Source organism: Propithecus coquereli, unplaced genomic scaffold (genome assembly GCF_000956105.1).
Source record: "Propithecus coquereli isolate 6110/MARCELLA unplaced genomic scaffold, Pcoq_1.0 Scaffold111, whole genome shotgun sequence".
NCBI lineage: Eukaryota > Metazoa > Chordata > Mammalia > Primates > Indriidae > Propithecus > Propithecus coquereli.
The window spans coordinates 7,893,653-7,906,076 of NW_012135081.1; the positions used below are offsets into that span (position 1 = coordinate 7,893,653).

Consider the following 12,424-nt stretch of genomic DNA (forward strand, 5'->3'; position numbering starts at 1 on the left):
TCCGGGCTTGCGGCCCGGCGGGCTGGGCCGGCGGGAGGGCTGGGGGCCAGGTTGGGGGGGTGGGGGTGGCATTGAGGCTGCGCTGCCGTGGCCCTGTCCGCCCCCCCTCCCCACCACACACCCCCCAGCCCAGACTCCAGCCCTGGACCGCGCATCCCGAGCCCAGCGCCCAGACGGAGGTGAGAAGGGGGGCAGGCGGGGGACCACCTGGTAGCGGTGGGGGAGGGGGCCTGAGGGGATGCTCAGCTTCCGAGGGACTCATCCCAGACCCCGGGGCACAGAGGCAAAATGGGGGTGGAAGAGCGGAGTGAGATAGTAGAAAGTTTGGAGGATTTTTCATTTGTATCTTTGTCTGTATTTTCTTTTTCTTTTTTTTCTTGACAGTCTGTGTATCTCTGTGTCAGGCAACCGTGGGTCTCTTTGTCTCTTTCCGCCTCTCCCACATATTTGAAACATCTCACTTTCATGAGGTTGAAACGAAGAGGCTGGAGGGATGGCTAGCTGGAGGTCTGCGTGGTAGAGAGGGAACTCCAGGTGTGTCTCTGAGCGTGGGGCAGGAAGACGTCAGTGTATCTGAAAGGAAGGGACGGCGAAGGAGGGCGCTCCAGGTGGGGTGGGGATGGGTGAGTGCGTGAGGCAACAGAACCACTGGGGACCAACTGGGCTGGAACCCCTGACCTGTCCTGTAACAGATGTGCCCACGGATGCTTGTGTTTTGGGGAAAATAAGTGTCTTCTGGACTAGGAAGGGGGCTGGAGGGGCTGTCCAAGGTCTAGTCTAGGCCCTAGAATGACCCCAAGGAATTTTGGACTACCGAGTCGCAAAGGCTGCGGGCTGGGCGCTGAGGAGGAGCTGGGGAGACCTTGTCTTGACCCTCTGACCTCAGGACCACCAGGGCAGCTGGAGCCAGCAGCAGGGAGACCCCTACTGGGGCTGGGCGGGACCACTGGCCACTGCCAGCCTGTGTATCCCCGTTGGACCCCCGCCCGAACGGGAGCTGGGGACCGAGGCCCCTTCTCTGGCTCAGACCACCCTGCCTGCCCTTGCTCCCCGCTTTCAATCCTCTTTCAGACCCCATGACCCCGAAACAATCAGCCCTGGGCAGTTAGCTTTGGGGACAGGATTAGGGAAAGGGGATCCGGTAGAGACTGAAGACTGAGGGTTTTAGGGGGCTGAAAACTGGGGTCTTCATAGGATAGGTCTTTACGTTCCGGTAGAGGAAGAAGGCGGGCGGTTTCCCGGGGGAGATGTTAGGGCCGGAATAAGGGTGGTTTTCCCTAGGGGGCGGGGTCCAGAGACCTCCCCCCACCCAATTATCTCGCCGGCATCCCCGCCCGACGGCTCAGACCCCGCCCTTGACGTCACTAGGGGGTTCCCAGGGGTCTGGAGGGGTTAACCCTTGGGAAGCTGGCTGGGATACCCTGAACCTAAGGTGTCCTGGCCCCTCCTCCTCCTCATACACACCTTACTTTATTTATCCAGTCATTTTCTCTCTCTCATAGTTTATGGATTCTTCTTTCTTTCTCACCCCACCACGGGGACCCCCACCCTCTAATAGTGCCCCCCAGGGCGCTACTGCCAGCTTTCCGGATGCTCAGAGAGGAGGAGGCAAGAATGTGTCCCGCCTCCCCCCGCCCCCCCAACTACGGCTCGCTCGACTGGGCTCCCGGGGCGGGCGGGGGAAGCGGAGCCGTCTGCAGCCAGAGCCTGCGGCGGCGACTTGGGTGGGCCGAGGAGGCACGGGGGCGGGGAAGGCGGGACTGGGAGAAGCGGGGCGGAGCCGACTCCTGGGAGTTGGGGAGCGGGGGTGCGAGGGGGACTCAGGAAAACAGGGAGACACCGATGATAATTCAGTCCTCCGGCAGGGGAACCTTAGAGTTCCCTGTCCCATCCTGCACTCTCATCTACACCCCAGAAAAACTTTACTGAAGCTGGAAGAGTTGGCGACATTTTTCTTTTACTAGTGTGAAGCGGAGACATGGGTGGTCTGTGGCACGCGTGGGCGAGGAGGGATGTTGCCCCATTTCCATCGAGGTTCGTTGGCGGCTAGGCAGTGGGACAGGCTGATGAGTAGGCAAGTTTTGGGGAGTCTCTAGTGTTTGGGGGTCGTTTAAAAGCCTGCCTCCTTCCCCTGGGTGAGTCATAGAGGAAGGAGGAGGGAGAAGTGTCCCCCCATCCAGCTGCCAGCCAGCTGTGCCCCCCGCCCCCAACATTAGTGCCAGGTCGAGTTGGGAGGTCTTGGATGTGGGATCCGGATCTCGGCAGGGAAGGGAGTAGTAAGGGAGGGTGCAGCTCAGGCTGCGGGGCTCAGGCTGGGTCGTGGGGTCCGGGTTCCGCTCCCCATCTTACTCCGCCCTCACCCTAAATCCCAGCATCCCGGGATCACCCACCGCGCCCGGCGGCCCGCTCCTGGTTGTTCTACACCCCACCCCGCCCCACCCCACCCTCACTCCCGGGAGACCAGAAAACCCGGGATGGATTTAAAATTGGAGTCTGAGAAAGGAAAGGGACAGCAGCACCCTCTCCTTCCTCGCTGCTCCTTTCTAAGGGATGGTGACTTTGTTTTTTCACTCTGTCAAAGCCTTCCCTTACAGTCCCTTTCCTGGTCCCCAAAAACAGAGACCAAAAGGGTTAGGTGGGCCCGGATTGAAACCGCCCCAGAATAACACCAGCCTTACCTATTCATCCTTTGTACCCAACTGACCTGGGAGACTCCCCTCAGAAACCTTACCCCCTCCGCAGTTTTCTGCCTAAAAGAAGAGGGTAGATCGTTCATACTCCGTTCTGGCCCCACCGGCCTCTCTGTAGGCTGTGGCGAGTGCTCCCTCTGCTGGACACTAGGGAGATTGTAGACGGGCTGTCCCTGGGCAGGGCCAAGTGAAGGAAAGGCAAAGGAGCCCAGTGCTTGAAGTCAGATCCACCAGATGAGTTCCCCCCATCTCACCCCTCAAAGCTGGCCGTGGGTAGAGGAAGAAATAGAAGGTCCATGGCATTAAAATCATTTGAAACTCACATAGGCACAATTTGTCCATAACACCTCCCCCTCCCCTAACACACACACACACACACACACACACACACACACACACCCCACCCAGGAAAGCTAACCTGCCCAGTTTCCAAAAAGATCCCCAAGACTACAAGACTAGACTGCCTCTGCCTCTTTGTGTAGTTTCTCCTTACCTCCTCCTTGGCTGAGTGATGCTCTGTTCAACTTGATTTCTATGGCAGGTGTCTTAGAGGGGCTGGGAGCACAGGGGAGGAAGTTCTGCCCAGGGTTCTGTGCCTGAGATTGTCATCTGACCTTTCCTATTTCCCTCCACCTTTGTAACTTGCAGATCTACCTTTCCCTTCTGCAGTGTCCCCACACCCTCCTTTGAGACACCATGTTCAACTCGATGACCCCACCACCAGTCAGTAGCTATGGCGAGCCCTGCTGTGTCCGGCCCCTCCCCAGTCAGGGAGCCCCCAGCATGGGGACAGAAGGTCAGTGTGTATATCAATCGCTGGACCCTGAGAACTTGGCACATCTCTCACCCAACCCCAGGATCTCTCTCCCAGCTCCACCCCATGCCAGTTTGCCATCTACAAGAGGATTTGAGGCCCCATATCATATGGGCCTGGAATCTGGGATCAGGTCTTTCTTGGGGTTTTAAGGTGAGGCATATGTGTCCTCTGTACCCATCCCCCATTCCAGCTGTCTCTCTTTTCTAGGACTGTCTGGTCTGCCCTTCTGCCACCAAGCCAATCTCATGTCCGGCCCCCACAGTTATGGGCCAGCCAGAGAGACCAACAGCTGCACTGAGGGTGAGGCCTCAGGCAACGCCTCTTCCTTCTCTGCCCCTCTGGAACTTGTAGTAAAGGAGACAGTGGGAGGGCTGGGGATCTAACTTGGAGGAGGAAATGCTTGGAGATGTGAGGGGTCAGAGCACCATCAAGAGGTCACACATGGGATCAGTTGGGCAAAGCAGAGTTAAGTTTATCATTTTTTCTTTGCCGGGATTCGGAACCCACAGGTTGCGTGCATGGAGAGAAATGCTCCTTTACCACATCTATCTGCCCTGTCTCCTGCCCCAGGCCCACTCTTTCCCCCTCCTCGGAGTGCAGTCAAGTTAACCAAGAAGCGGGCACTTTCCATCTCACCTCTGTCGGATGCCAGCCTGGACCTGCAGACAGTTATCCGCACCTCGCCCAGCTCCCTCGTGGCTTTCATCAACTCACGCTGCACGTCTCCAGGAGGCTCTTATGGCCATCTCTCCATTGGCACTATGAGGTGCAGGGAGCCCCATGCTAAGAGGCCCCTGAAGCCCCTACCGAAACCCATTAGAAGCCTGCAGCCCTGCAAACCACCTGGCCCAATTTGAATCCTCATCATTTCAAAGGCATTGAAACCCTCCTCAGTACTTCCCTGGGACTGCCTCAACCACTTCAAATATCAGGTCTTCCAGAAACCCTCCAAGACCTCTGGAGACTTTTTGATAGTCTTAAGTAACTGCCTCCTCTCCTTCTCCTCAGCCCATCTCTGGGATTCCCACCCCAGATGAATCACCAGAAAGGGACCTCACCTCCCTTCGGGATCCAGCCCTGTGGTGCCCATGACTCCGCCCGGGGTGGGATGATGCCTCATTCTCAGTCCCGGGGACCCCTCCCAACTTGCCAGGTGAGAGTCTCCATGTTGCTGATTTCCCTCAGCTCAGGGTGGGTGGGTGGTGGACTTTGTAGGGGAAAGGAAGGACAGGGATATAAAAATTTTTGGTACCAGAAAAGTAGAGGTGTGGGTGCTGGGTTCACTCATTGGGTTCAATCAGACGCTTCCAAATGGGATCCCACCTTTTGCCCATCCCATTCACCAGTCTGAGGAGGAAGTCCCTTCCAAACCCAGGGATTCCAGCTGCTTGGGTAGGCACTTAGGGCAGGAACACATGGCTCAGCTCCCTCTTCCTTCTGCCCACTCCTACCCTCATCACCCTCACCTCTTTGCCTGTGGAAGCTGAAGTCTGAGCTGGACATGCTGGTTGGCAAGTGCCCAGAGGAGCCCTTGGAAGGCGATATGTCCAGCCCCAACTCCACTGGCACACAGGTAAGGGGATGGGGTGGGGGCTTTACCTTTGGGACCTGAGCAAAACAAAAACTGTTACCCAAGTGACTCTAAGATTTCTCCTCCTGCCCTAGGATCCCCTGTTGGGGATGCTGGATGGGCGAGAGGACCTCGAGAGAGAGGAGAAGCCTGAGCCTGAATCTGTGTATGAGACTGACTGCCGCTGGGATGGTTGCAGCCAGGAATTTGACTCCCAGGAGCAGCTGGTGCACGTGAGCCCTAGGGGGTAACCTGAATGGCTAGCTGGAGCCTGTAGGAGATTCTGAGTGGGACATTGTGGAATCTGGCGGAGGGCAGGTCAGAGGAGCCTGAGGTCGAATGCTCAGTCGGGTAGGCAGAATGAGCTGTAGTTTGCCTTAGAGAGCTGGAATGTGGGACTGAGAGAGACTGAGATGTGGGATATGACATTCTTCCTGCCTCTTCTTTCTCCATGAGGTGGGCCATGGAGGAGGACTAGGGGGTTGAGGGGAAGGTCTGTTCTAGGTCTCTGGGGCATTGGGGAGCCCTTGGAGAGCCTCTGCATCTTCTCCCTCAGCACATCAACAGTGAGCACATCCACGGGGAGCGGAAGGAGTTTGTGTGCCATTGGGGGGGCTGCTCCAGGGAGCTGAGGCCCTTCAAAGCCCAGTACATGCTGGTGGTGCACATGCGCAGACACACGGGCGAGAAACCACACAAGTGCACGGTGAGGCACCCACTTCCCAAGCCCACGGTCTCTCCCTAAATAGGGGCTCCCCATCAAGGTAGGGCACGGCAGACTTTCGCCATCATAGGTCCCTTCCTCCATAAACAATTATATTTTTATGGCTGTGTTAGCATAAAGATGAACACATTGGTATATAATGAAACATTTTCTTAGACATAAAAGCTCACTTTTTCCCCTTGATTTTAAAAGAAATTAAAACATGTTTGTGGGCCCCTTAAAATATTATGAGCCCTTGGCCGAGTGCGTGGCTCACATCTGTAATCCTAGCACTCTGGGGGACCAAGGCGGGTGGATTATTTGAGCTCAGGAGTTTGAGACCAGCCTGAGCAAGAGTGAGAACCTGTCTCTACTAAAAATAGAAAAATTAGCCAGGCATGGTGGCATGTGCCTGCAGTCCCAGCTACTCGAAGGCTGAGGCAAGAGGATCTCTTGAGCCTAGGAGTTTGAGGTTGCAGTGAGCTATGATGATGCCACTGCACTCCCACCATGGTGACAGATCGAAACTCTGTCTCAAAAAAAAGTATTAATATTATAAGCCCTCAGTACTGTGCCTACTACTCTGCCTAATGGGTAAGCCCTATGCCAAGGACATAAGACACCCTCATAAGCCCATTCCCTGGGAAGACCCCATCCTAGGACAGTCTAAGATTCCCATGCAGAGAGATCTGCTCTGGCTTGATGAGGAGATGCTCTTTGCCTAATCTCCATGTCCCCAAAGGCAGAGTGCCTCCAGCTGCTTCTCTTCCCTCAACTCTTGCCTGCCCTTGTCCCTTAATTTTTGGAATTCTCCTGAAGCCCCAATACCCTCCCGTCTTGAGTTATATTCTCTGATGTATGTCCCTGTGAAGATTTAGGGTTCCTTTAATATCCATGTCCTTCTATCTGAGAGCTGTCCTTTGACCCCCACACGTCCTCCAGTTTGAAGGGTGCCGGAAGTCATACTCACGCCTCGAAAACCTGAAGACGCACCTGCGGTCACACACTGGTGAGAAGCCGTACATGTGTGAGCACGAGGGCTGCAGTAAAGCCTTCAGCAATGCCAGTGACAGAGCCAAGCACCAGAATCGGACCCACTCCAATGAGGTGAATGCCCCAACTAAGAGACCCTCCCCACTTGAGAAGCCACCTACCCAGGAGATTATCCCATAAGAACTCCCTTAGCCCAGCACCCACTCCACAGAGGTGAGTTCCCCCTTCCCATATAATTCCCCCAGAGAAGGCCTTCCTGGAACCAAGAATTTCCACTCACCACTCCTCCTACCTCTAACCAGCCAAAGGGCTAATGTAAAATAGACCCAGTCTGAAGGAGACCCCTGACCCCCCAATCCCTGAATCTATGGGGCCTCACAGCCCTGGGTTCACCTCCTCATTTTTCCCAGGTCTGGGCTGTCGGTTTTCCTAATCCTCCCCTAATCCCTTCATCTTTTACTCCCATCTGTGGGCCCCCACCTTCCTTCCTTCCTTGGGCAGTGTGTGTTCCTCCCTTACCCGCCTCATCCCCAGCGCTCTTTCCCATTCCTTCTGCCTTCTCTGCTTTGATTGCGTTGCTTCTGTCTTCACTCTCCACTCAACAGAAGCCATACGTGTGTAAGCTCCCTGGCTGCACCAAACGCTACACAGATCCCAGCTCGCTCCGAAAACATGTCAAGACAGTGCATGGTCCTGATGCTCATGTGACCAAGCGGCACCGTGGGGATGGCCCCCTGCCCCGGGCACCGTCTCTTTCCACAGTGGAGCCGAAGAGGGAGCTGGAAGGAGGCCCCATCAGGGAGGAGAGCAGATTGGCCGTGCCAGAGGGTGCAGTGGTGAGGCAGCCCAGGCAACCCCCTGCCTCCATACCCAGCCTGCCTTGCGGACATCTTTCTAGTTCCTTCCCAACCCATCCATTTCCTTCTGTATTAAGCACTCTTTTGTGGCCAGTTCTCCTATCTCTCATCCTAGTGTTCTTCCTTGGGCTACTCAAAATCTAGGGATTTTAGTGTCATTAATTATTTAGTAGGTTCAACAAACTTTCTTAAATATTAAATAGCACTTAGAATCTTGTTCCAAGCCTTTTACATGTATAATTTCATGTACTCCTCACAACAACCTCATGAGAAAAGGACTCATTCTCCCTATTTTAGATGAGGAAACTCAGACATAGAGAAATTGCTCAAGGTCATAGAACTAAGAGCAAGCATTTGAGCCCAAGCAGTCTGTGTTCTAGCCTTGGCCCTTCTCATCAAACATCTCTCTTCCGGTTTGCCCCCAGTCTCTCACGTGCTCAGCCCTCTCTATGCTTAGAAGCCTCCCCTTGGCCCCAGCAGTCACTAGGACTCAGGCTTCAGCCACTCCTCAGGTGGAGGGAGCTGTGGGGAAGGGGTGCTGCCCTCAGCCCTCATCTTCTCCACAGAAGCCACAGCCAAGCCCTGGGGCCCAGTCGTCTTGCAGCAGTGACCACTCCCCAGCAGGCAGCGCAGCCAATACAGACAGCGGTGTAGAAATGACTGGCAACGCAGGGGGCAGCACTGAGGACCTGTCCAGCTTGGACGAGGGGCCTTGCATTGCTGGCACTGGTCTGTCTACTCTTCACCGCCTTGAGAACCTCAGGCTGGATCAGCTGCATCAACTCCGGCCAATAGGGACTCGGGGTCTCAAACTGCCCAGCTTGTCCCACACTGGTGAGACCTGGGTGTGGGAGGTGTTCTGGGCTGAGATATGGACCTGCCATGAGGTTGGGAGGAAGAGGCCACCCTTCAGGGCTGCCATATGGCACCTTTTTACAATTAGAAATAGGTCCCTCTTCCTCAAGACGCTTTCCGTTTGTCAGAAAATTGTGATATACAAATATACAAATATTCAAAGTCCATGACGTGAATGCTGTTCCCTAGGGTTGTGCAGCATACAACCTGTATGACTGCTCACTGCTGTTCTGGTGACCAGCAGAATAGGCATGGGAGAAGTAGAAGATAGAACCAAGTGGTTAGGGAGAAAAAACTTATCTCTGGGACTCCAGAACAAGGCTGTCACATGGGGGAAGCAGGGTGAGATTCAGGGGGCTCCATAACCACCCCGCCTTTTCTCCTTCTCACTTGCAGGCACCCCTGTGTCCCGCCGTCTGGGCCCCCCAGTGTCCCTTGACCGCCGCAGCAGCAGCTCCAGCAGCATCAGCTCTGCCTATACTGTCAGCCGCCGCTCCTCCCTGGCTTCCCCTTTTCCCCCAGGCTCCCCTCCAGAGAACAGCGCATCCTCCCTGCCTGGCCTCACACCTGCCCAGCACTACCTGCTCCGGGCAAGATATGCCTCAGCCAGAGGGGGTGGTACCCCACCCACTGTAGCACCCAGCCTGGATCGGATGGGGGGTCTTCCTGCACCTCCTTGGAGAAGCCGAGCTGAGTATCCAGGATACAACCCCAACGCAGGGGTCACCCGGAGGGCCAGTGACCCAGCCCGGGCTGCTGACCGCCCTGCTCCAGCCAGAGTCCAGCGGTTCAAGAGCCTGGGCTGTGTCCACACTCCCCTGACTGTGGCAGGGGGAGGAAGGAACCTTGATCCCCACCTCCCAACCTCTGTCTATTCACCACAGCCCCCCAATATCACTGAGAATGTTGCCATGGATACTAGAGGGCTACGGGAGGAGCCAGAGGTTGGGACCTCCATGATGGACAGTGGTCTGAACCCCTATATGGACTTCCCACCTGCTGATACTCTGAGATATGGGGGACCTCAGGGGGAAGCAGCTGAACCTTATGGAGCTAGGGGTCCAGGCTCCTTGCCTCTTGGGCCTGGTCCACCCACCAACTACAGCCCCAACCCCTGTCCCCAGCAGATCTCGTATCCTGACCCCACACCAGAAACATGGGGTGAGTTCCCTTCCCACTCTGGGCTGTACCCAGGCCCCAAGGCTCCATGTGGAGCCTATAGCCAGTGTCCTCGACTTGAACATTATGGACAAGTGCAGATCAAGCCAGAACAGGGGTGCCCAGTGGGGTCTGACTCCACAGGACTGGCACCCTGCCTCAATGCCCACCCCAGTGAGGGGCCTCCACGCCCACAGCCTCTGTTCTCCCACTATCCCCAGCCCCCTCCTCCCCAATATCCCCAGCCAGGCCCCTATACCCAGCCACCCCCTGATTATCTTCCTTCAGAACCCAGGCCTGGCCTGGATTTTGATTCCCCCACTCATTCCACAGGACACCTCAAGGCTCAACGTGTGTGTAATTATGTCCAGTCTCAACAGGAGCTGCTGTGGGAGGGTGGGGGCAGGGGAGATGCTCCAGTCCAGGAACCTCCCTACCAGAATCCCAAATTTCTGGGGGGTTCCCAGGTTAGCCCAAACCCTGTTAAAGCCCCAATGACCACATATGGACCTGGCTTTGCACCCAACTTGCCCAATCACAAGTCAGGCTCCTATCCTACCCCTTCACCGTGCCATGAAAATTTTGTGGTGGGGGCAAACAGGGCTTCCCACAGGGCAGCAGCACCACCCCGACTTCTGCCCCCACTGTCCACTTGCTATGGGCCCCTTAAGGTGGGAGGCACCAACCCCAGCTGTGGCCATCCTGAGGTGGGCAGGCTAGGAGGGGGTCCTGCCTTGTACCCGCCTCCTGAAGGGCAGGTATGTAACCCTCTGGACTCTCTTGATCTTGACAACACTCAGCTGGACTTTGTGGCTATTCTGGATGAGGCCCAGGGGCTGAGTCCTCCCCATTCCCACGATCAGGGGAGCAGCTCTGAACACACCCCTCCTCCCTCTGGGCCCCCCAACATGGCTGTGGGCAACATGAGTGTCTTACTGAGATCTCTGCCTGGGGAGACACAATTCCTCAACTCTAGTGCCTGAAGAGTGGGGAACTTTATCCATCACAGATCTGCTTTTCCTAAGGGGCTTCCATCCCTCCAGAGAGTCAGGGGAGAAGCTGCAGCCCCCTGCACAAGATGCCCTGGACTCGTGGCTGTATATATTCTGTACATGTTTTGAGGAAGAATTTGATCATGACACTGTTTCCTGTTAATAAAGGAACTGCATCAGAAAGAATGCTGCTTTATGTGTTACTCTCTTGGGTAGGAGTGATAACAGTGACTAAAAAGAGAAGCAGGGGTTAATCCACTCGCTTTCCTCTTTAGAGAAGCTCCCTCACCCCATCCCAAACCCTCAGGACAGACTCACAAAGATGCAGACAGTCATCTAGGAGACACAGGATTTAAGGGGATGCCCTCAAAACAGAACACACCACCACCAATGGAGATCATTAGAAATACATGTTTTCTTCCTTGCCCACATCAAGAGAAGAGGCTGGTGAAGTTGGTGAGCATTAGCTGGACTAGCTGCCCAGGGTAGAGGGCATGGGCTGCTGGGTCTGATGTCTCCTGTTCTGGTCGAAACAGGGTAGGTCCAAACACAATTCCCAGGTTGTGGGGAGTCATGCGATTCTTATCTGAGTGTGCTATCACCCTGTGGGCAAAAGCCAAGGGAAGGGGATATAAGGCAGCAGCTTGCCACTCCGAATCACTCTAACCCTTCAGAGGTTTGAGTGGGGAGTTGTTCACTCTGGGATCCCTCCATGTGGTGACTGAAAGAAACCAAGGGGAGAGGCCAGGAGGAATGAAGATGGACCAGTGGAGAAACCTTCAGGATACAACCTGAAGATACAGCTAGGATACAACTGCTTCTATACAGCTTCAGGAGACTGTCCCAAGAATCCTGTCTATTCACAGTTTGGGAGGCTTTAATTTAAATGGCCATGCCCTCTCAGCAGTCACTGCCTAGGCCCAACTCAGCTAAACAAGCCATCACCACTGCTCCAGTGGGAGACAAAGAGGCAGAGGGAAAGGAGAGGTGAGATTTCCCTTATTTCTCTCACAACATCCTTGGGCTTGTCTTGGTCCCATTTTCCCATCTGATGTTGACCTATCTGAAGGCTGTGACCCTGGTAACATGCCTTCTGCACAGAGGTTGACGGTCTCCTCAACTGCCCACTAAACTTAGATGCTTCCTTTCCTTTACCCCCACTAAACAGAGTCCCTGCTGCATGCCCACCTCATCCTCCCCCAACAGCACAAAGATGCTTAGTCTTCCTGACCTGCATAAATGCTCCAGGAGGTATTGCAGAGTGTCATGGTTGGGCTTTGGCATTGAGCCTATTAATTCCTGTATCTGAGAGAGGCGCTGCTCTGATTCGGAGAGTGCTAGAGAGAGAGAGAGTAATGGGAAAGGCATGGCAGTGAGGTTAAGGACGGTGCTAGGACGGGGTGGGTAAACTCACTATGCTTTCCTATACTCATGGAAGACATCATTAATCTATTACAGCTTTCTTTGTCACATAGCCCAGCTGTAGCCTCAGATTTCTTTTTTTTTCTTTTTTTTTTTGTGAGACAGAGTCTCACTCTTTTGCCCGGGCTAGAGTGAGTGCCATGGCGTTAGCCTAGCTCACAGCAACCTCAAAGTCCTGAGCTCAAGTGATCCTACTGCCTCAGCCTCCCGAGTAGCTGGGATTACAGGCATGTGCCACCATGCCCGGCTAATTTTTTCTATATGTTTTTAGTTGTCCGATTAATTTATTTCTATTTTTAGTAGAGACAGGGTCTCGCTCTTGCTCAGGCTGGTCTCGAACTCCTGAGCTCAAACAATCCGCCCTCCT

At 54.9% G+C, this 12,424-nt stretch overlaps 2 protein-coding genes across 7 annotated transcripts in view; one reads left to right on the top strand and one right to left on the bottom strand.

The window, feature by feature from the left end:
• The first annotated feature begins 118 nt into the window (after window positions 1-118).
• On the top strand, window positions 119-10,818 carry GLI1 (GLI family zinc finger 1). 3 transcript variants are annotated; one of them, XM_012651674.1, is made up of 12 exons: window positions 129-179; window positions 3,360-3,486; window positions 3,715-3,807; window positions 4,078-4,273; window positions 4,516-4,660; window positions 4,991-5,080; window positions 5,173-5,310; window positions 5,634-5,783; window positions 6,723-6,887; window positions 7,379-7,609; window positions 8,197-8,464; window positions 8,882-10,818. In XM_012651674.1, the coding sequence occupies exons 2-12, from the start codon at window positions 3,387-3,389 to the stop codon at window positions 10,624-10,626; spliced, it is 3,321 nt and encodes a 1,106-aa protein (XP_012507128.1). In that variant the 5' UTR covers window positions 129-179; window positions 3,360-3,386; the 3' UTR covers window positions 10,627-10,818. The 3 variants fall into 3 exon arrangements, with proteins under 3 accessions (XP_012507144.1, XP_012507128.1, XP_012507136.1); XM_012651682.1 differs by lacking the exon at window positions 3,715-3,807 and having other exon boundaries at window positions 4,108-4,273; XM_012651690.1 differs by lacking the exons at window positions 3,360-3,486; window positions 3,715-3,807 and having other exon boundaries at window positions 119-179.
• Window positions 10,808-12,424, bottom strand: part of ARHGAP9 (Rho GTPase activating protein 9) — an 8,016-nt gene continuing 6,399 nt past the window's right edge. For 2 of the 4 annotated variants that reach the window (XM_012651719.1, XM_012651733.1), the window contains 2 exons: window positions 11,867-11,972; window positions 10,808-11,238 (listed from right to left, as the gene is read on the bottom strand). In XM_012651719.1, the coding sequence (XP_012507173.1) occupies window positions 11,067-11,238; window positions 11,867-11,972 (278 nt within the window). In that variant the 3' untranslated portion in view covers window positions 10,808-11,066. The remainder of the gene's footprint in view (window positions 11,239-11,866; window positions 11,973-12,424) is intronic. The other 2 variants (XM_012651739.1, XM_012651725.1) reach the window with 2 other exon arrangements.

Bases quoted from the DNA above. Each gene is read 5' to 3' on its own strand.
- GLI1 (XM_012651674.1), top strand. From the start codon at position 3,387: ATGTTCAACTCGATGACCCCACCACCAGTCAGTAGCTATGGCGAGCCC. The intron at 3,808-4,077 runs GTGAGGCCTCAG...CTCCTGCCCCAG, and splicing joins GACCAACAGCTGCACTGAGG to GCCCACTCTTTCCCCCTCCT. The intron at 5,311-5,633 runs GTGAGCCCTAGG...CTTCTCCCTCAG, and splicing joins CCCAGGAGCAGCTGGTGCAC to CACATCAACAGTGAGCACAT.